Consider the following 22,048-nt stretch of genomic DNA (forward strand, 5'->3'; position numbering starts at 1 on the left):
ATTGTCGAACTACTGGGCTTTTCTCCTTGCAAACGGCCCTTTTGCCCATTGGTGAAAAACCCAAACCCAACAACCAACAAAAGCCCGTGCCTGTGGTATAGTGGTTATGTGTAGGGCTGCTAACCATAAGGTCAGTAGTTTGAAACCATCAGCTGCGGCTCGCAAGGAAGACAAGGAGTTCTATTCTGGTGCAGCATTACAGTCTGATAAATCCTCAGGGAGCACAGCTCCACCTAGTCCTATGGGATCCCCAAGAGTCGGCATTGACTCCACACCAGTGAGTTTGGTTGGGGGTCAATGGAGGAACTGTCAGGGGAATCTCACTCAAGCCCCTTGGTTTTGCGGGGTGACTGGTAAGTTGTGCCACAAAAGGTATTTTTCAGATCTGGAGAGGGATCTCACTGCCTTTGTCCACTGGCCTGGGGAGCTTTCTTTGGTGACAAAGAAGGATGGGATCGACAATGCCCTAGCCAGCTCCACGTCCATTTCTGAGTGACAGTTTCAGACAACCCCATCATTTGGACCAAATGCTGATTAGAAAGCAATGGGCTGTGGCCCACTTAGGAGTCTAAGGGGCACACCTGTTCCAGGGTGTGGCTACTAACTATTCAAATCTACCCAGAGGCACCGCGGAAGGGAAGCCTGGCAATCTGCTCCCGAAAGGTCACAGCCATCGAGAACAACTGTACACTGACTTGATGGCCATGAGTAGGGCTAGGGCGGCCTGAGGTTCTGGACATGGCTACTCCGAGGGCTGACCACATCTCTCAGGAGGTTCCCATGTGACATCAAACAGGCATGCGAGGCACCCTGGTTAAACACCATCCTGTTAATAAATAGGACTTTCTCCCTTCCGCATCTGCATGCGCGTTTCCCCTAATCACTCATGGGATCAAGGCTGCCAGCATGTGTTCGGCTCAGTTCCCAGAGAACATGGTCCTGTCAATGTGAATAGAACTGACAGCACTTCATCATTACCACAATGTCACGAGCCGCCTCCTGTCCCGCAAGCATCGAGCACCAATAAGGACTATTACCGTGCAGTCACTCTGCTCCGGAAACAATCTCTTACAGACAGAACATAGTCTGTTGTCCAATACAAACGGGAACGAGCAAATGAAACCGGGGGACGATGGACAATGAGGAAGACACCAAACCCTTGCGAGCATGTTGCCTCTCTACCTTCCTCTCCTCTCCTCCAGCTTTCTCAAGTAGAGAAGATGTTTTTAGGGGGATGGGGGTGGTGGTGGAGGCACCCCTGGTCATAATTCTATGTGGTCTGTGTCTATTAGATACCTTGTCCTAATAAATAGCAGGCTTATCCTTCGGGCAGGCTAGCAACTAGAACTTTGGAATCATACACTGTTAGCAAATGCATAAACAAGTGATCGCTGCACCTTCACATTTCATACTCTGTAGCAATCATAATAATGTTCTCATGAACATGTTGACAGTCTGGTAGCACCTTAAAAGAGGCCCAGCTCCGGCACCATACGGAGGAAATGTCTGGAGCGAGAAAGACGTTCCTCGCTGGTCACCTGTGGCTCTGTATTTGTGTGAATACATCGTGGCTGTCTTCTGGGCCAGGGAGAAGAGAGGTGTCCTTTGAGGCATGGAAAGGGAGATGGAATTCAAATCAAAGTACATGAGTATTGGCAAGTCCTGTGGGGCAGCTTCTTCATGGCTTGGGCGGCTTCCCAAATGAAGCCTTTGGGGGTGCACCGTGGTCTTTTTTGAGGCACTTGGGACATTTTTGGGTTCCAGGTGCAGGGGTCAAACCTCTGAGCTGTCACTGCTGAGGCCCTGGGACGGCATCATGGGCTCGCTGCTGCCTGAGCCACTGGGAGCATCCTTCCTCCTGGGCTTTCCTTTGCTCCTGCACATCAGGACTGCAATGACAGTAAGGCCGACAGCGAGCAGCCCCACGGCGAAGCCTCCGACGACTGTGAGCAGGCTGATGTCTGAGCGGGAGGGGCTGAGCTCACGAGGCAGGACACCATCGGGTGGGGCTCTCCCCTGTGGGGTTTGCTTCTTGTCGACTCGGTCCAGGGCGATGTGCAGTATGTTTGTGCCCCGGTTCTTCTCAGCACCGATTTCCCACGTCAGCGGGGGTGTGCTCCTGACCTCCCTCCTCTTGTGGCTCGTGGAGGATGCCGGGGGCATCGCGGGGCTCAGAGAATGGTACTGGTACTCTACGCTTCTTTTGCCAATACCTCGCTGAGCGTTGTCCTGGGATCGCACTGTATAGATGGCATGTAGGTACCATTCTCGGCCCAGGGAGACCTGGGAGGCATAACATTATTTTGTTAGAACATGGGATGGTTTGCTGGCCTGGTTTACTATGATTTTCAAGTGGAATAATGGCACCGTTTTTTCCCCAGAAGAGGAGGGTGGTTTCAAACTGCTGACCTTGCAACTACAGCCCAACCCACAACTACAGCCCAACTCTCGCGCGCGCGCAGAGTCTCTCTCACTTCTCTCTCTCTCTCAGAGCCCCTTTGCAGGTTTTCCCAGGGCCTGTAGAAGGAAGGAAGGTTCTGACCAATGTTCGAAGCACTCAGAATTAGATTGGTCAGCTATTTTGAGAACTGACAGTAAAAATGAAAACAAGCCTCCCCCCCCACCCCAAGTTTCGACTGCAACTTTCTGTTGGGAAAGATGCAGAATAATGAAGGCGCTTCCTTCTTATTGCCCCCACAGGTAGAAGGATCACAGCTTTCCCCATGCCTGTCAGACCCAGGCAACTGTCAGCACAGTTCTGAAGGGCCCTTGTTTTTGCAGGTAGTCACAAGGGGAACACAGCTCTATCCTGTGCTCCATGTGCTATGGCTTCAGGACTGCCCCCTCCCCCCTCCCCCCATGCATCTCCTCTCTCGGCATCAGCATTTTCCATCTCAGCTCATGAAGTGTTTGAGAGGGGAAATTCTGTGTGTCCATCTGCCTCTTCTGAATTGAGCAGTGTGCCCAAGGTCATTCTATAGGGTCAGGAGAAGAGAGGAAGGAGGTTCTGAATAGGAAAAGCAGAACTCCCCACTGACAGATTTGGATCCACATCTGAAGATACAGACTAAAGCTCGGATCACCCAATGAAAGAATGGCAACATCTTGATAAACATCCTAATGGCTCAGATTTAAGGGATGCTCACCACAGGCCCAGGACGGTGCTTTGTGGATGCCATATCTTCTGTTCAAAGTTCACATGAACTATTCGACCAATGACTATGATTGCCATGGACATCTCAGGCATGAGAGGTCAAATCTCTGAGTTCGCATCTACCCTGACTTCCTGTGTCCCCATATGTGTCAAAGCTGGCGCCCCATGGGGTTTCCAATGGTGGATTTCAGAAGAAAGTGGGTTAAGGCGACCTGGTGGTGGCATGGTTACACCTTGGGCTGCAATCTGCATGGTGGGCAGTCGGAACCCACCAGCCGCGCAGAGGGAGAACGACTTCTGGTGCCAGCTACGCACGCACTTGGGTCGCTGCGAGTCACCATTGATTGGGCTGGATTGGTTTGGTGGAGCAGTTAGTGGTTATGAGTTGGGCTGCGAGCCACAGGTTGGCAGTGAAAAACCACCAGCTGCTCCGCGGGAGGAAGACATGGTGCTTCCTCCTCCCATGCAGCGCTGCCATCTCCATCACTCACAGGGGCCGTTCCACCCTGGCCGATAGGGTCGCGATGGGTCAGCAGTGACTCATTGGCAGTGAGTCTGTTTTTCGTTTGTTTGTTTTGGTGGCATAGTAGCCTATGACTTGAGCTGCTGCCTGAAAGGTTGGTGGTTCAAATCCACCAGGAGCTCTCCAGGAGAAAGAGGAGGCTTTCCGCTGCTGTGAAGATTCACAGCCTCAGAAACCCAAATGGGGTTTCCCGCAGGGTCAGAATGAGTTGGAATTGACTCGAGAGAAGCAAGCGTGGCGTTTTGGATTCTATTGGGTGGATTTGAACTTCCAGCCTTCAGTTAGCAGCTTCACCTGTGAGCTGTTTGCCCCACCACAGTGCGGTGAAGACGTAGCACATGCTAATACATCTGTTGGAAGTCGGCTCGTCTTTGGCTCACCTGGAAGAGGGGTGTTGAGTCGACTTTGAACCCATCCGATCCAGGCTGATTCACTAAGAGAATGGCTTCGGGGTCATCCACTGCCAGTCTGGCATTAAACAGGACATTTCCAAAGCTGGTGGCTTGGGTCTCAGGCTGCGCTTTGTCCTAGAAGTGACAAGGAAAAGGATGAATGTGTCAGATGTCACAACATGTTCCCGATCGTTTGAGCAGATTGAAATCACCATGGATGTCACTGATTGGTCTGCCCGATTTAATAAGATGTTCTTGTTTAAAATGGCTTCAGTAAATATGTACATACATCTATCTATCCAGCTTCTTTCTTTGTTCGTAAGTGTGAAATGAACTTGTATGTCATTAGAGGCCTCAAGTCTCCTTCAGGTTGACTTCTCCTCCTTTTCTTCTTAGCAACTCAGACCAACAGTCAGGTCTGAGGGGTAAGGAATTGGGTTTTTTTTTTTTTTTCTTTTCTCCTTTAAAATTTTGGTTTTCAGAGAGACATTTTATACACTTATACAGCCCATCTCAACAAATGAAATTAGTAGGAAAATCCCGCTAGTGCCCCATAAACGTGGCTCTTTCTTTATTTTTTCCCTCTATGCCTCTATAATTTCCTATTCTCCCCTCTCCTTATTCCTGCACCCATCCCTGGCCTCCTCCTTGTAGTTTTCAAAGTCTTATCTTTTGGTGTAAAAGCCACGTTTCTTTGTCTTTCTTTTTTCTTTTTTCTTTTTTTGCTGTTGGTAGATATGTAAGTCTTGAATTTATTTCGCTGACAAGACCTGTTCTATCTACCTTTTCATTTAGGAGACTCTTTTTTCTTATAATAGTCTGTAAAATTCCTTACAAAATGTCTCTCTAGTTTCATTGTTTGGTCAAAGCACTCACCACAATTTTAAATCTGTATAAGAGTGAAGGCGAATCCGCCAAGCAGCCGTATTCCGCATTGGCGGGGCTGTACTTGGGCACGTAGCCGTCGGCGCCTGTGCAGAGGAACACCTTCTCAATGCTGCAGTGGAAGGAATCGCCGAGGTTCTGCACCGGGTCTACCATCACGCGGCCATAAATGGTGTCACCTACAGCACAGACAAGGGCACATTAGTCATTAGGTGATAAAGTCACTGCTCCCAGATGCCTCTTTGTGGCATCGCAGACAGTTTAGGCACCTGCAATGACTGCCTTTGTCCTTGGCGTGGCTAGCTAACGTCACTGTCTGCTTCTGCCCCAGAGCTCCCTAAAGAAGGCCACTCTGTGAACTGGTCACAAGAGGCGGAAGATTGACTGGCCAGATGCTTAACGAACAATGAAACTAGTCTCTGGCTTATACTTAGACATTCATAGCATCCCATTGTGGTGGAAGCCAGTTTATAAGTTACTTAAGTACATCAGTACAATGCATAACAACACCGAAGAAGAAAACATTGATAACAAAGTCTGGTTAGCTCCAATGGACTTGGATATACCATTGAACAGAAGGGCCCAGTCCTTGCCCTTGAAGCATTCGCCTCTGATGTGTCTGCGGTAGTTAAGAATATGCTCACCTCACTGCCATTGAGTGGATTCCAACCCAAAGCGATCTTGTAGGAGAGAATGGAATGGCCCCTGTGGGTTTTCTGGACTAGGAATGTTTATGGGACTAGAAAGTCTCATCTTTCTTCCACAGAGAAGCTGGTGGTTTTGAACTGCTGACTTTGTAGCCAGCATAACCCACTATGCCTGATCATAGAGGGGAAATGTGGAACAGAATTTCAGATTCTCATGGCCTCTATCCTTTCTGGATCCATAGAGACTGGATGAACCCCCACAACTATTACCCTGAGATAATTTTTAAACTGTAACTCCAAAATACTCCATGATGTCCTCTTAACATACAGGAGTGGCAATAGTTTAGTTTAACACTAGGCTTATAGGACACATCTTCCTGGTGCATGTTGATTTTCCTCAACAATACTGATAGGAACTGTTTACATTTACTGCCCATCATTTATGCTCACGTCTATCCATTTAACAAGACAAACAGACACCCAAACTCATTTTTCCTATGCTTGCTCTTCTTGGACTTCTCCATGTGGTATAACTATCTATGGATGCACATCAATTGGACGTGAACATTAAGTGAGTATTAATTCTACTAAATGACTTCATTCATGAATTATTACTTCAGTAGTAAATATACATGTAGTCATAAAGTTCTTAGAAAGTAAACTTCAACTGTGAAGACAAACAATGCAGCAGAGATTGTCTGACTGATCGACCCAGGGAATCCTTATGGTGCTTCAAACCAGCGTCTCAAACGTTGTGTCATGTTAAAGATGAGGAATCATGTAGTTTCATTTATCAGTCCATGGTGGATAATTGTGTTGTTTTTTTAAAACAAAAGAGGTTGCTCTTAAAGAAAATGTGTGGTTTCGTTTGCATGTCGACTTGACGCATGTCCATAGAGATAGGTATGAGAGAAATGTGTGTGAGCCTGGGGGTAACTAGCAAAGAATATCTGCTTGAGCTTCATGCTCCCTTAGCATTATCTATACGGGACCAAAGTGATGCCAATTGCGTAAAAGATTAGATAGAAAACATAGGGGGCTGTGAATGAACACTAATGAGGGAGGGACAATTTGGAAAAGGACTGTGGCTGTACAACTTGAAGGACATATTTTTGTGTCCCTGAAATGTACTAGTCGACACGGTGGCACTGGGGTATGCTTTGCTGTGCCTATCCTCAACCACAATGATGACCACTCCCAAAATAAAGCATCTGAACTTGTTTCCAAAGTCCCCTCGCCCTGAATAAAACTCACCCAGTGACACAGACCCAATTCATTCACACCCCAGGGCCAAAGCAGGGCCAAACAGATACTCAGTTATATGCGCCAAACCATAAAAAAGATTATAGCTGTCTGCACTCAAATGTGAGCCCCCAATGCCAACCCTATACACATGGCACCAACCGTGTGAGCAGCCATGTCCTGTGTCAAAGCCGTACCTTCTGCAAAAGCGACATCACTCTCTTGCCCGAACCCCATGGATCCATCCGACAGCCAGAGGCTCTTCTTGGAGAGCAGGTACATTTGGGTGTTCAAGCTGAATTCGGCCGCCACTGGGTCACTCACCTAAGATAAAGTGCAAAGGCCCTTGGATGTGCTATGCCGGGTTTTCCGGGTAGCCTGACATGGCACTCACAGGGCCACACGTCCGCTGCCGTCAGACAGTGGTGTGCACATTCTGCAGAGCAATGCAGGGATTTAGGATGCTGGCTTTCTTTCTCTTCATTCAAAAAGCAAACCTGGCTGGGTTTTGAATAGCACACAACACCATTGCTTGAGCTCATCCACACTGAACAGACAGTTACTGTCCTCCACTGCTAACCACAAGGCCAGTGGTTTGAGCTCTCCTAGAGGTCTCTTGGATGATTGACTTCAGAAAAACGATCCACCCAAATACAAATGGAGCGGTGGATTTTGTGTCAGGTGGCTTACACGACTGGATGCTTTGTTGTGGTGCTTGGACCGAGTTCTAACAATCCCAAAAATACTCTTTACTACTTGAAATTTACTATTTACACTAAATGAATACATCAATAGGTCACTCTGGTGGTTAGATTTTATGCTAACTTGATGGTCCCTCTGTGGATATAGGGGTGGAGTCCAACCTGTCAATCAAGTGGTAGCCTAGTGACGCTTCCTTAGGGGTGTGGCTTTTTAATAAGATAGACAGCGAGACTCTCTGTTTTGCCCTTCACCTTCCTCCTTGTTTGGAGTCTGTGTCTGCCTCCATGGATACTCCTAGGGGTGGGGGCACTCATCCTGGGAGCTGCACCCTGTCATGTTCCCACCGACCTGGGATTCATGAGACTCTGCACCCACCAGCCTGTGATCTCCCTGCTTCCCGCTTCCCCTTTCTGTTTCCCCAGCCCGCCGCTACGTGAGTCTGGAGAGGGCTCCAGCTATCATCAGACCCATGACTTGAGCTACACTGGACTGGCATGCTTTCTTGATATAAAATTACTTCTTGATATAAAGTTTTCTTGTCCATATATGAGTGCCATTGGCTTTGTTTGTCTAGCCAAGCCAGCCTAACACAGTCACCAGAGTTTTGCTGCAAAAGGGTCTGGTGGAACACCCTGCCCCCCCCCCTCCGCGGCAGCGGGGGGGGGGGGGGTGGGGGGGGAGTGGGGTGGCTTATACACATCTAGATTTGTGCTGATGGTTCTAGGACCGGTTGCCTTTGTTCACACTCACCCAACTGTGTGTTACTGTGTGGAAGTTAAACCTTAACAAACCCGGCTGAGACAGTTTCTAAAAGTAAAAAAGCAAAGACAGAAACAAAAACGTTCCCCACTTGCCCCCCATCAAAGAGCACTGTTCTCCTCTGGTAGGCCTGGGGTTGCCAAGAGTTGGAGAAATTTCAGCAGCGACCAGTGGAAGGGACCTGTGGGAACATGGTCCGTGCGAAGCTACCATGTGGCTTCGGCTCTAGGTCCCCTCCTCCATCATGTGACTATCCCATGAGAGTGAGTGACATGCTGGACTTGGTTTCCCAGTGCCCACACAATTGTGCTTCGACCCTACTGTAGTCTAGGAAGTGTGCAATAGCATTGCCAGAAAAGTTTGACTATTGGGAGAATTACCAGAAGGCGACACAGAGACATGATGGGAGCACCTGCTCACGGAAAGAAAATGGCCAGGGAAGACTTGCTCAACGCAGGGGTTGCCTCCGCACATCACCTTGTACAAAGCCCAGTATCTGTGAAGAGCAACATGCCCGTGCCTGTTCTCAATCCATGCAAATAATGACAATTAGGGGCTCCGAGGTGGTCTGAGCACCAGGATGGCCTCCTCCGTGCAGGTGGAGACGTGTGGAATGGCTCTCAAGAAAATTCTCCAATCTCCAAGGCACAAACTCCAGGAGGAGGGATGATCAGAGCAGATACAAATGAAGCAAAGCAAAGCAACAGAAGGCCTCGGCTCCTCTGCCAACTATCTGTAACCATCCAGGTCCTGCTCCAATAATGGAGAGAGCCGGTTCTTTCCTCCTCGCCTTCCTTCCTTCCTTCCTGTCTTTTTTCTCAAAGTCACCAGCAGAGGAAAACACTTTTTCCTTCTACAAGTAAACCACCACATCATAGGCCAGTGAGACACACCTGCTGGAAGCGGATGTCCAGGTCAAAGGTGACAGGCTCCCTGGGGTTGCAGGTGAGTGGCAGGCGGTAGCTCTGATGCGGTGGGGTGGAGCACGGCAGCAGCCTCACGGTGTAGGTCCCTGAGTAGTCCCGGACCTTGGAGCGAAAAGAAAGACCTTTATGGTTTCCATTTTGCAAATCCGAGGACCCTGTGGAGTAAAGGCATGCGGCCCGAGAGCCTGGGCCACTTACTGCGAAGTCGGACACGAAGCTCCACTGCTGGACCGGCTGGTTGTAGGTTGGCTCACTCCTTATGAGGCGGAGGGAGAAGGTGAGGCCCGGATGGTCAGCAGATATAATCACCGAGCTTGTGAGGGATGCTGGGAAAGTGATGGAGAGGACCATCATTTTGTTGTTCATGGCTGTTGAGTCAATTTTTTTTTCTTTTTGACTTGGGGTAACTCGAGGCTTGTGTCAGAAGAGACTTGTGTTCCACAGCATTTTCAAAGTTGTGACTTTTTTGAAGCAGAAAGACCTGGCCTGTGTTCTAAGGTGCTCTTGGGTCGGTTCAAACTCCCACCCACCACTCAAGAAGATAAAGGAAGCCAAGCTCATTGACATCACTCAATCCCAACTCATAGGGACCTAGAGGGCAGGGTAGAACTTCTCCTGTGGGTTTCCAACCCTGTGACTCTTTATGGGAGTAGGACGCCTCATTTTTTCCCTTGGACCATGTGGTGGTTTCAAACTGCTGACCTTGTGCCTAGCAACCCAACTCAAAACCCAGTCAATAAAAACAAAAACAAAAACAAATTTAAAAAATGACAAATAATTATTTCAAGTAGTGTTTAAAATTCCCAGAACACTTTCGTTGCATTTATTCAAACAATGTGTGTGCCGAGAAGACCACTCACTGGCATGGAGGGGAGTCTGACTCACAGCGATCCCAGAGGCCAGGGCAGAACTGCCCCGGGGGTTTCTGAGACTGTAACTCCTGATGGGCAGGAAGCCTCCTCTTTCTCCCTCGGAGCAGCAATTACCCTGATTCTACAGATGAAAGAACCAGACTGGAGGGACAATGTGACTCTCCCAAGGCCCCACAACTAGGATGTGGCTCTTTAGAATCGGAACCTAGAGCTCTTTCCACCCAATAACTCTGACAAAAGATAATTGTGCAGAAGCGCCCGGCTTGCTCAGGGCTGCTTTCCGGGGAGGCACCGCGGTGTAATAACGGTGGACGTGAATGCATTCATTGTGCACTGAGACCGTGGCTGCGCTCAAAATAGCCTATTGGTGTCAACACAGCCAGACCAACCCAATTTATGAATGGAATCTCATCTTCATTAGACTGCCTGCACCTGTGCTGAACACAGATTTGGCTTATTCGAAAGGTGGGCATGTGGAAGGGGACTAGCAAGGCCAGGAGACAGTCTTTTTCCAGGACTGGCAATCCCAAGAGGTCATGATGATTTACTCCAGCTCAAAACCTTTTACTTCTGGAAGCTTTCACCTGCTCTCTTCTTTGTTAGAGCTCATGCCCAGCATAAGGCAGATTATGGAAAGTACTGAGTAAACGATTTTCCGTAGGCATCAGCATCGACTTGGAGACAGTCCGTTAGTTTGTTTTTCCTTCCTGGTTATCTTGTAAGCATGGGGCTGCTAGCTGCAAAGTTTGGTGATTCAAACCCACCAGCTACTCTGCATGACAAAGATGAGGCTGGGAGCTCCTGTAAAGATTTATAGCCCCAAAGACCTTATCTAGGGTTGCTATGAGTCTGAATAGTGGTGGGTGGGTGGCGCTATTACATAGAAGGGGCTCTGGTTGTACTGCCAGTAAGCATTGGACCGCTAACTTTAAGATTGGCTGTTCAAACCCACCAGCCACTCCTTGGGAGAACGATGAGGCTGTGTACTCTAGGGTCCTGGGAATTAACTTGATGGCAGGGCTTGGCTTTTGGTTCTTCTATTGGTGGGGTCATCGCTAAGAGTAAGAATCATCTCTACAGCAGTGGACACGGTATCTGCCATACAATGGCAGGCTGGAAAAACGTGCAAAGCAGGTTGCCGTTTGGAGAGCGGGATTAAAAAGAAATTACTTCTAATAAAATACTCGTTAAAAAAAGAGAACTTAGTCATGGGGCCTTATTGCCTGCTGCCTTATTGGTTAGAACCCCTGGATGGTGCTAACAGTTAAGTGCACAGCCACTAACAGAAAGGTTGGAGATTGGACTCTACTGAGCCAGGCCGAGGAAGCAAGGCCTCCTGATCGACCAGGAGCCTTCTGAGAGTTCCTGGACAAAAGACTTTCTCAAGCCCCGTCATCCTCCCCCCAAATCAGCCCTTAAAAATCTATGGAGCCCAGTTCTCCTTGGACACATGGCGTTGCCATGAGTCAGAAGGGAACTGGAGGGCCGTGGAGTCAAGTCTGACCCATGGTGACTCTTCCGGGCAGGGGAGAACTGCTCCTGTGGGTTCCCAAGACTTTAAATCTTTAAAGGAGTAGAGAGCTTCATTTTTCTCCCGTGGAGCAGCTGGTGGGTTCGAAGTGCTGGCCTCGTGGCTCAATGCGTAACTCACTGCGCCACCAGAGTTCCTGTCTTGTTTTTAATGCATGTGTGTATTCTATTCAAAGCACAAACTTATATGGAAATAGCCCTGATGATAATGAATGAACATGTGTGAAAACTAAGTGAGAAAGCAAAGTCCCTCTACTGGCGCTAAACATAAATGTTTCTTTCGGTGCCCAGTAGGGAGCCTGTTTTCTGAAGGGACTCACTCAGCTGGAATTCAACTTCTGTGCAGCCGAAGCAAAGCTGGGAAAGGGATTGCTTTGCTGCTTTCTTTAGCTAAGAAAGCTTTCACAACGGACTCAGTGAGGTCTCCTCTTAAGTTTACCGAACTTATTTAGCATATTCTCGAAAAGCTGAGACAGAACTCATAGGAATTTTGTAGATCAAGCCTTTACAGCAGATCATGACATATATGCATATTTGAAATGGAGCTTCGAAGCCAAGGGGGGCCATTTGAATGGAGAATGCATATCCTTGGCATTATGAATACAAATATTGTATTTGTTGGGCTGTTAACTGTAAGCTCAACTTTGATACCACCAGCCACTTTGAGGGAGAAAGACCAAGCTTTCTATACCCCTAAAGGTTTATGGCCTCAGATACCCACGGGGGCAGCTCTTGGTTGCTTCTGGAATGGCTAGAGGTTCAAGTCTACTCAGAGGTGAGTCAGGAAAAGGACCAGCCCATGTGCGTCGATACATCAGCCATCAATAACCTTACAGAGCGTAGTTCTACTCTGACACACAGGGGTGTGTGTGTGTGTGTGTGTGTGTGTGTGTATGTGTCACACTGAGCCAGTCTATTCAATGACAACTGGTATTGGAGTATCCACAGTGAGTAGAGTGATTGTGTAAGTGGAGTGGGTCTTACCGGGATGTGACAGCACAAACAAGCCATGGAATTGAGCTTCTGTCTTGAAGTTCACGACCAAGCGTCCCTCATCATTGAGACGCATGCTGGTGGGATAAAGAGAACCTACAATGGAAGACAGCACACAAGAGTGGAAATTAGGTTTGACGCCCTCTTGATGCACAGATTCTCCAAAATATTAGCTCCTGTGTTTCTCATCATTATGTGTTTTAGGCAGAGTGTAATCTGAACAATTGAGTGATGAGAATTAAAGATGAAAGTATTTTTGTTTTCCTCTCTATGAGAAAAAAGTGTTTAGAAAACTAAAAAACAATAAAAAAACCCCACCGCCATCGAGTTGATTTGGTCTCTTAGGGACCGTGCAGAACAGAGCAGAATTTTCCCAGTGGGTTTCTTACGTTGTAAATCTTTAGGGGAGCAGAAAAACCCCTCTTTTCCCCTCAGAGTAGCTGGTGGTTTCAAACTGCTGACCATGCAGATGAAAGCCCAACTCATAATCCTCTACCCCACTCGAGGGCATAAAGTTAGGCAACATGAGTGAAGTCAATATGAAATACATGAGGGGGTGTGTGTCCAAGCGTTTGTGGAAAAATGATATTTTCATTCTATTTTCCCACAAAGTTTTTGAAGCACCCTTGCTCCAACAGATTTGAACAGGACAAGATTGTATAAGCTTCAGTCTATAAAAATCGAGTTGCTGATGGAAAGACATAACCCACGTGTTAAAATCGTGGCGCTTTAGAGACGAAGGTGGAAAAGAGGTGTGTCTTCTAAAGAATGATTCCCAATGTATAGGTGGAAAGAAAACTCTGAAGTTTCCCCCAGAAGTTCAGCAGTTTGACAAACTTTGGCTCACTTCAATTGTATGAAAGAAACAAGAATATTTATTGTTGGAGGAAAAGAAGATCCACTCAAGTATACATTTTCTAAGGCAAGATACCAAGTGCTACAGGCTTACATGGAATTAGAATAACAGCGATGTCTGAGGGGCCTAAAAAGTTCTTGGAGAAATAGAGGAAAGAACTAGAAGGTAAAGGACATTGATAGAGGTATCAAGATAGGCACATACATATGTAAATAAATTTATATATAACATATGGACACATATCTATAGACATATATTTATGTGTTAAGTATTAAGATAGCAGACAAGATATTGGGCCTCTGCTCAAGTCCCCCCTCAATGCAAGAACACTTTGTTCTAATATCCTGGCCTTCTGTGATGCTCACTTTCCCGACATGATCGCTAAAGACAAAATGGGTACATAAGCAAACATGGTGCAGAAAGTTGATGGTGCCCAGCTATTAAAACATACAACATCTGGAATCTTAAAGGCTTGAAGTAAACAAGTAACCATTTAGCTGGGAAGCAACACATATGGAAGAAGCACACCGGCCTGTGTGATCATAGGTGTTGACAGGATCAGGTATCAGGCATCAGAAGACAAAACAATCATGTGGATGCGAAGGAGGTGGGGCAGAGAGGAGACCCAAATCCCATCTCTAGACAATTGGACATCCCCTCAGAAGGGTCACAAGGAAGGGATAAGCCAGCCAGGGTACAGTATAGCACTGACAAAAAACACCACATCCCCCTAGTTCTTTAAGGCTTCCTCCCCTACACTATCATGACCCCAGGTCTACCTTACAAATCTGGCTGGACCAGAGCATGTACACTGGTACATATAAGAGCTCTTGACATACAGATTCCAGGCAGATAAACCCCTCAGGAACAGTAATGGGAGTAGCAATACCATGAGAGTAGGGGGACAGTGGGGAGAGAAAATGAGAACGGATCAAAATGATCAACGTATTACCATCACCCCCCAACCTGGGCGATGAACAATAGTAACATGGGTGAAAGGAAACAGTGGATGGTGTAAGATATGAAAATAATAATATAATTTATCAAGGGTTCATGAGGGTGGGAGGCTGATGGAGGGAGGAAAAAAATGAGGAGCTGATACCAAGGGCTCAAGCAGAAAGAAAATATTTTACAAAGGATGATGGTAGCAAATGTACAAATGTGCTTGACACAATGGATGTACGGATTGTTAAAAGAACTAAAAGAGCCCCCAATAAAATGATTAAAAGGAAAAAGAAAAAAAAAGTTCCTGGAAAAGTAAAATTAAAATTTAATGAACAATTTCCACAAACATCATATATCTTAAAAGGAATGTACCAACAGATTAAATATTTTCTGCTTGTGGACTTTGAATTATGATTCAGAAATTGTGATGGAAACACATGGTATAGTGGGCTATGTATGGGCTATGTATGCTGTAGGCTGCTATCCAAACGGTTGCTGCTCCCATACAGACTAACAGTCTTGGAAACCCACAGGGGCATTCTCTGCTGTCCTACAGGGTCACAATGATCAGGAATTGATTAGGTGGCAGTGCGTTCTTAAACACTGTACTTTTGTGGGTCTGCGAACTGTCAGCACTCACCACCATTATTCAATGCGCTTCCGTCAAGCGGAAGCATCACCGAAGAGCAGAGCGGTGGAGGGGTGCAGATAGACTGGTCTGTCACTCGGAAAGGTTAGGGAACTTGTTGGAGATGACTCGCCTACTTGGTTTAGAGTCAGAAGTAGCAGCAAGAACACACTTTATATTGGACTTTAAAAAATGTACCTCTCCCACTTTCAGGAATGAATGAATGGCTTTTTCCTTTGGGCTCTTCCTGCATTTTTGAGTGGAACTACCATTACGTGTGCTTAGAATCATGGGAATACAGACTCTATTGTGTGACACAAAGATCGGTAGCCTAAGATGGGCCGTGAGCCTTCCACAGCCTTGTAGAAAATGACAAATCACATGTCCTGCAAATGTAAAGCCGAAAGTCTCTTCTGTCATTTTCAGGTGCGGTAAAATCAATCAATCAATCAATCAATCAATCAATCAATCCTGCGAAGTACAGGCAGTCCCAGGTCATGAATGAGTTCTGCCCCACAATCTGTCTCTAAACGGAGTTTGTAGGTAAATGGCAACCGTTAAGCATGGTCTGCTGCTACGGTTGGTGCTTGTCTCTGGATGGAGTAGCTGGCGTGCCTTTCCGTGCACAGACACATCATAGGACCCTTCCAGATACATGACCAAATATTTAACAAAGCAAGCCAAGTCAAACCAAGCCCACTGGCATGAGTTGATTGCAACGAGTAACTCCCCAAACCGCCAAACTCACTGCCTTCCAGGCAATACTGACTCAGCGACCCTGTAGGACCGTAGAGCTGCTCCTGGGGGTTGAAAAGCCTCATGCTTTTCCCAAGGAGGGGCTGATGGTTTTGAACGACTGACCTTGTGGTTAGCAGCTCAGCTTGTAGCCCACTCAGCCCGTGAGGCTCCTAGAACCTCAAGTGAGGGTTTCTATGACTGCACAACTTTATAAAAGCACAGCCTTCTCCAAGGTAGTGGCATTGGGTTTGCACGGTGCCTGGTGGTTTGCAGCCCGATGCCCAAATCACAGTGCGATCAGGGGGCTCCTTCAACCAGAATACAGTAAAAACAATATTGCAGAGCAGTGCCCACTTGTTATTACAACCACTGCGACTTTATGTTCATCACTCAGGGGTGGCCTGAACATTTACATCAGTAGGACGATTTAGTGACTTCCACCAAGTCCTAGTCACCCACCTTGGAGTTCAGCTTCGGGTGGGCTGCCAATGCCATCGTTCCACAAGATGGCAGTGTCGTACACAAAGGTCAGGCGCATCTCGGACTTCAGGTCAAAATGCTGCCACCCTCCAATCCCCACGGGAGAATGGAAAACATAGGACACATACAGGGGGACCCGCAGGGTCACGTAGGACTGCACCAGGTTCAAGACCTGAAATGAGAAGGTCAATTTTATCAGCTCGACTCACTGTTGTTTTCTAAGTGCACCTAATTTTATGAAGTTTTTCTCATTTCACTTAGCTGGGGATCTTGGTTAATCACCGAGAAAAGGAAATTGTGGCATTTTACAACACTGTTTTCCCTTCGTTTAATTTTTGATCGATTAAATAGTTGTTACTATCTGACCTTCAGTTACCACCAAGGATACTTAGCAGAAGCCCTTAGGATAAACTGTGCTATTGTAAGCACATTATAATCACAATGCCTTTTGCACCATATAAAAGCTTCATTAACATAGAGTTCACACACACACACACACACACACAGTTCACTTGGGCATCTTCATCTGTGAAAAAAGGAACACAATACATATTTATTTTATTTAGAAGATTTACAGGCACATACCAAAACCCCCTCCAATCTCACTGCCATCCAGTTGATTCTGTCTCATAGCGATCCTATAGAACAGGGTAGAACTGCCCCTGTGAGTTTTCAAGACTATAATTCTTTATGGGAGTAGAAAGTCTCATCTTTCTCCCACAGAGTCACTGGTGGTTTTGAACTGCTGACCTTGGGGTTAAGAGTCCAACTCATAATTACTATGCCACCAGGGCTCCCTTTGCACCCAATAGAGCCGATGATTTAAGCACAATCTTTAGGGAAGAACAACCAGAGAAAGTAGAAAGGATTTAACAGCAGATTGAAAACAGGGTTGGTGAGGAAGAGTTAGAGGAACTAGAGGTATTTACTTAATTAATCTGGAATATTTATTCAATCTGTAAAGGAAAAAACTGAGGTGGGTTTATTATTATGAAGCATTGTTTTTATCCTGTGGTAAGATTTTTTTTCTTTAGTGTTTCTTTTTTGGGTCCAAGACAGATTGGGGAAGATCGAATGGAAGAATGAACTTCTATCGAAGCTTAAATAACTTGCCAAGGGTGATAACTAGGAAATGTCAGAGCCAGATTTGAGCCTACCTTTGCCCATTTCCAAAGCCAGGGTTTTTCTCTACCATTTTGTACTGTCGTTTTGATGTTTTCCTTGGGAATTTACTATTAATCAAATGACTTAATCCTATTGCTTTAGAACAAGTGGTTAAGATAATGCCTGCTATGGATTGAATGGGTCCCCTAAATTATGTGTTATAAATCTAAACCTCCATGCCTATGTTTAAGGAACTCTGGTGGGACTGGCCATTTAGCATTGGATTGTTAATGGCAAGGTTGGTGGTTCAAATCCACCAGCTGTTCCTTGGGAGAAAGACGAGGCTGTCTACTCCCATAAACTGCTACAAATCTCACTCGGTCAGAATAAACTACAACATTGGGTTTTATGCCTGTGGTAATCTTCCTGCTTGGCAATGGGCTGTGTTTGTTATGTCAATGGAGCAGGATTCCTGTAGGGTGTGTCTTTTGACATGAAAGAAACAGATCATGGAAGGAGAGATGAGGGAGAGAGAGGCTAACTCACAGGGAGACCACCGGGAGCAGAAACAAGGGCCATCACACAGAGAGAATGTCTTCCCCTTAAATTTGACACCCTGAATTCAGACTTCTAGCCTCCTGAAAGGTGAGATGATAATTTTCTGTTTTTTAGAGCCACCTACTTATAATATTTCTGTTACAGAAGCACTAGATAACTGAGCCAATACCTCATTAGCTTGGAGCCTGATAGCTCACACATCATATATACCACCTTTCAACATCAACCAATGTTGAACTAATCAAGTTTCACAGCTTTGCTGTAAGAATAATTGATAGGGAGGTATCTTTGACAGTTTTCCTTACTAATATTTGAACACCTTAGGAATTAAAAAAAACCTCACTGTCATTGAGTTGATTCTGACTCAACTTGACCTTATGGGATGGGGTAGAACTGCCTTGTGGGCTTTGGAGACCGCAGTCCTTATGGGAGTGAAAAGCCTTATTTCTCTCCCGCAGAGCAACTGATGCTTTTGAAAGGCTAACCTGCGGTTAGCGGTCCAACAGGTAACCCACTGTGCCCCACTGGGTCCCCCTTGGAGTGCAGTACAGATGAAATGGGTCTCAGCTAGAAAGCCTTGAACTACAACACTTTCATGTATAAACCCACTTAATAATTCTTTTCTTTCCAGCCGGGACAAATCTAGATGCTTCTGTATGCTTTGCACAGCTCCTCTGTGGATCGTGATGACGAGAAAAGGGAGGGTTTTTGTGGAGATGTATTTTGCGTGCAAGTGTTGGCCCATGGCTATGAAGAAGAGTCTGCAAGTGCGGAGCAGAAAGAGCAATATGCTTTGAATGAGAAAATTGTTGCCTATATTAATGATGGTGATAGGGCAGAGAGGAGGAAACAAAGGGAAGGCAGTAAAACAGGGGGCTGAAAAGGAGAGAGGGGTGGACGGTGAAGCACGACAGTAAGACTGACCCTTAGAATGAACAATTTCAGATTAGGTGGTTCCTGGTTGCCATCGAATCCAAATGGTTCATGAGCCTGGCTGCCAACTAAGAGGCTGGAGGACAGGCACTTCAGAAGAAAGACTGGGGTAGGCTGGGGGTGGGTGGGGGATGGGGGGGCTCTCTTGGAAAATCAGCTCCTGCAAACGCTACGGAGCACAGCTCTCCTGGGACACACATGGTGCAGCTACGAGTTGGAATTAACAGTCAATGGGAACCACTTTCATATGCATGTACACATACAATGATATACCCTTGGAAGAGCGATCTGTAAATGGATTTGTAGAGAACAGTTTTTTAATGCAGATTTGAGGCTTAAAGTCATAACTCTATAGCATCCTTTCAATATAGAGAAAGATAATGGTTTTCATATCCTCGATGACAATTATAATAACTGGAGACCAATTAACTCATGATCTCTCTCAATCAGATAGCAATTAAGACTTGGTCCAAATCTATGTAACGGAAAAAACCCACCATTTCATCCAGGGAACCCAGGAGAAAGCAAAGCCCCGATGGGAGACATCCTTACCTGCCCGTCTGTTCCAATGGTCCCTCCACAGTCAGCCAGGAGCTCAGACATGTCATAGTAGCTGACAAACTCCCACAAACAGGCCTCCAGGTTCAGGTTGCGGTAGAAGCGGAGGGTGCTGGCCCCTCGGATGGAGGAGCTGTACTGATACGGATACGTCTCCCCGATGATCTCTGGGTTTTTGGTGGCGTCCGTCAGGAAGCCATGGTGAGTCTTGACTTCAGTGTAATCCAGGAGGTTGGAGCACTTGTGGTTGCCAACTCTTGTGCCGTCGGGGCTGAGGGTCAGCTCGAAGTTGGACAGCTCTCGGGTGGAGACCACGGGGAGCATGCCTGCAGGACAGGGGTGGGGTCATTGGGACTCTGCGGTGAAAAGCAGGGGCCCTGGATCCTTTGCAATTTTTCAACCTCATGATAAGGCAGATCTTTTGAAATACTGTCCAGGAGCAGTGACCCTCAAAGTGCTGCCCGGAGACCCCTGGAGCTCCTGAGGCTCTTTCAGGAGAGTGGGACCATCGGGACGGCATGGCTCACTGCCATGGAGGCGGGGGACACTCGAGGACAGGGTAGAGCTGCTCCCATGACTTTCCAAGACCTTGACTCTTTATGGGAGCAGAAAGGCCCATCTTTCTCCCAAACCAAACTTAGTGCCATCGAGGGATTCCGATTCTTAGTGACCTCATAGGACACAGCAGAACTACCCCTGTCGGCTTCCAAGACTGTAACTCTCAATGGGAGCAGAAAGTCTCCTCTTTCTCCCCTGGTGCTTTTGAACTACTGACTTTGAAGTTAGCAGCCCAATGGGTAACCAATGGGATGATGGTATTTGCCTCTCCTACTTGTCCTCATGCTTGTCTAATGGAGTTTTTCAGAGGCTTCCACATAGGCTATATATTGTAACCCTCTTGATCCACAAGTGGAAATGGGACTCCAGCTGTTTTCCATTAAAGATACTTTTACAAATGCAGAGCAATGCCATCCTTATCCCTAATCTCTTTTTCAGAAATTATAGTTGTTTTTCTTTAAAATGCGTTATTCATGCTCACATTTAATAGATTCCTTATTGTTATTTTTAAATAACTAGGTGCATTTCCCACTGTTTCTTCAGTCCTAATTTCCAACTGGGAATTGCTTCTCATTCTCTCTGTCATGGAGTCAGTGCTGACTCGGAGCGACCCCCAGTGGGTTTCCGAGACTGGAACTGTTTACAGGAGTAGAGAGCCCAGTCTTTCTACCGAGGAGCTGCTGGTGGACTCTCCAAACAAACTGTCTTTGGGGCCCTCAACCATTTTGCTCGAAAAGTTGGAAAACTATCTTCTGGACAGTAAGCTTCTAGAGTAAAGCACTGAAGTAAATGGTGTGGTTTTGCAGAGCATAAAGTCTCTTGGACTAACTCAGCGTTGCCATCAGAGAGTGAGAGTAGGTGGACACAGTATGGAAATGAATGGGGATCGCCCTCGCTAAGATGCTATCATGGACAATGGATTTGAATTTCATACACGTTCCATTAAATACTCTTCTTGTGATTTCTGCCCCCAAGCCACCCCTAGCCCACCACCAGTATTGAACAATCCATAATCCCTTTTAAGGCCACAGACCATAAAACAGTCAGCCAGTGGCTGGGGCTGGCCTGCAAGCCATGTTTGCTGGATGCTGGCACAGACAACACGGCCCAAGTTCTGTCAAAGAGACTTTCTCTTTGGCCCTCTCACCTCTCCCTCCGGGACTCTCCCACGGCAACTTTGGTGTCATCAAGGACTAGCCAGCTTCTACCATACGAGGGGGTACCCCGCAAAAAAAAAAAACACTGGAAAAAAGCTCCATCGGGAAGAGCTTTCGTATTATGCATTTTTCCTGCTGGGCGAGCATCAAGCAACTTGTTCTGAGCCAGTGCACCCAGTGGTGTCACCTGGGAAGGTTCTTTCTGTTCACAGTGAATTTTTTCGTAAAAGCTGTTTTGCCCAAACCTTTGTTTTGATGATGGTGGATTTAAGAGAACAGTGTGTGGTTGTTACATTTTGTTTCCTGTTTGGGGGAAAAAGCCACAGAACCTGTTGTGATTTTCAACACAGCTTACAAGGCCAGTGCTATGGGAAAAACTCAAGTGTGCAAGTGGTTGTCTCATTTTAAAGAAGGTGAAATGTCAATTGATGACAAACCTTATTATGGATATTCGTCAACTTCCCAAATGGATCAAATGTCAACTCGCAGTGCATTTAGAGTTTGTTCCACCAGATCAGACTGTTAATCAAGCTTTCAATTTAGAGGTTCTGAAAACATTGCTAACAGTGTGAGACAAAAAAGGCCCGATTTGGAGGTGGCAGAAGGGGGTCTGGTTTTACCACCATAACAATGCACCTGCTCATGCAGCCATCTCAGTGCGCCAGTTTTGGGCAAAAACATCATGCCTCGCTTGACTCATACACCTGACCTCACTCTGTGTGACTTCTTTTTATTTCCTTGAATGAAGAGGGACATGAAAGGACAGCAATTTGACCGTGTGGAGGAAGTGAAGGAAAATATGAGAGAGGTGCTGTCAGTCATCCAAACAGATGAGTTTGAAAAATGTTTGCAAGCATGGAATGGCAGATCTGACAAATGTATTAAGTGTAATGGTGAGTACTCGGGGG

The 22,048-nt window shown here is 46.6% G+C and overlaps 1 protein-coding gene and 1 non-coding gene across 2 annotated transcripts in view; both read right to left on the bottom strand.

Moving 5' to 3' along the window:
* Positions 1–6: 6 nt before the first annotated feature.
* FREM2 (FRAS1 related extracellular matrix 2) overlaps positions 7–22,048 on the bottom strand; it is a gene marked incomplete at its 5' end in the record, with an annotated part of 201,540 nt that continues 179,498 nt past the window's right edge. Inside the window, 9 exons of the mRNA XM_004711271.2 lie at positions 7–2,283; positions 4,058–4,204; positions 4,946–5,133; positions 7,041–7,167; positions 9,198–9,332; positions 9,429–9,556; positions 12,617–12,721; positions 16,252–16,444; positions 19,420–19,751. Of these exons, the coding sequence (XP_004711328.1) occupies positions 1,774–2,283; positions 4,058–4,204; positions 4,946–5,133; positions 7,041–7,167; positions 9,198–9,332; positions 9,429–9,556; positions 12,617–12,721; positions 16,252–16,444; positions 19,420–19,751 (1,865 nt within the window). The remainder of the gene's footprint in view (positions 2,284–4,057; positions 4,205–4,945; positions 5,134–7,040; positions 7,168–9,197; positions 9,333–9,428; positions 9,557–12,616; positions 12,722–16,251; positions 16,445–19,419; positions 19,752–22,048) is intronic.
* Positions 4,793–4,902, bottom strand: LOC115868487. Its single transcript, XR_004045621.1, has one exon. It is a non-coding gene; the product is annotated as a small Cajal body-specific RNA 15 (non-coding RNA).

The sequence above is a fragment of the Echinops telfairi genome, unplaced genomic scaffold, assembly GCF_000313985.2.
Source record: "Echinops telfairi isolate 266 unplaced genomic scaffold, ASM31398v2 ScPeMD7_11;HRSCAF=52, whole genome shotgun sequence".
Classification (NCBI taxonomy): domain Eukaryota; kingdom Metazoa; phylum Chordata; class Mammalia; order Afrosoricida; family Tenrecidae; genus Echinops; species Echinops telfairi.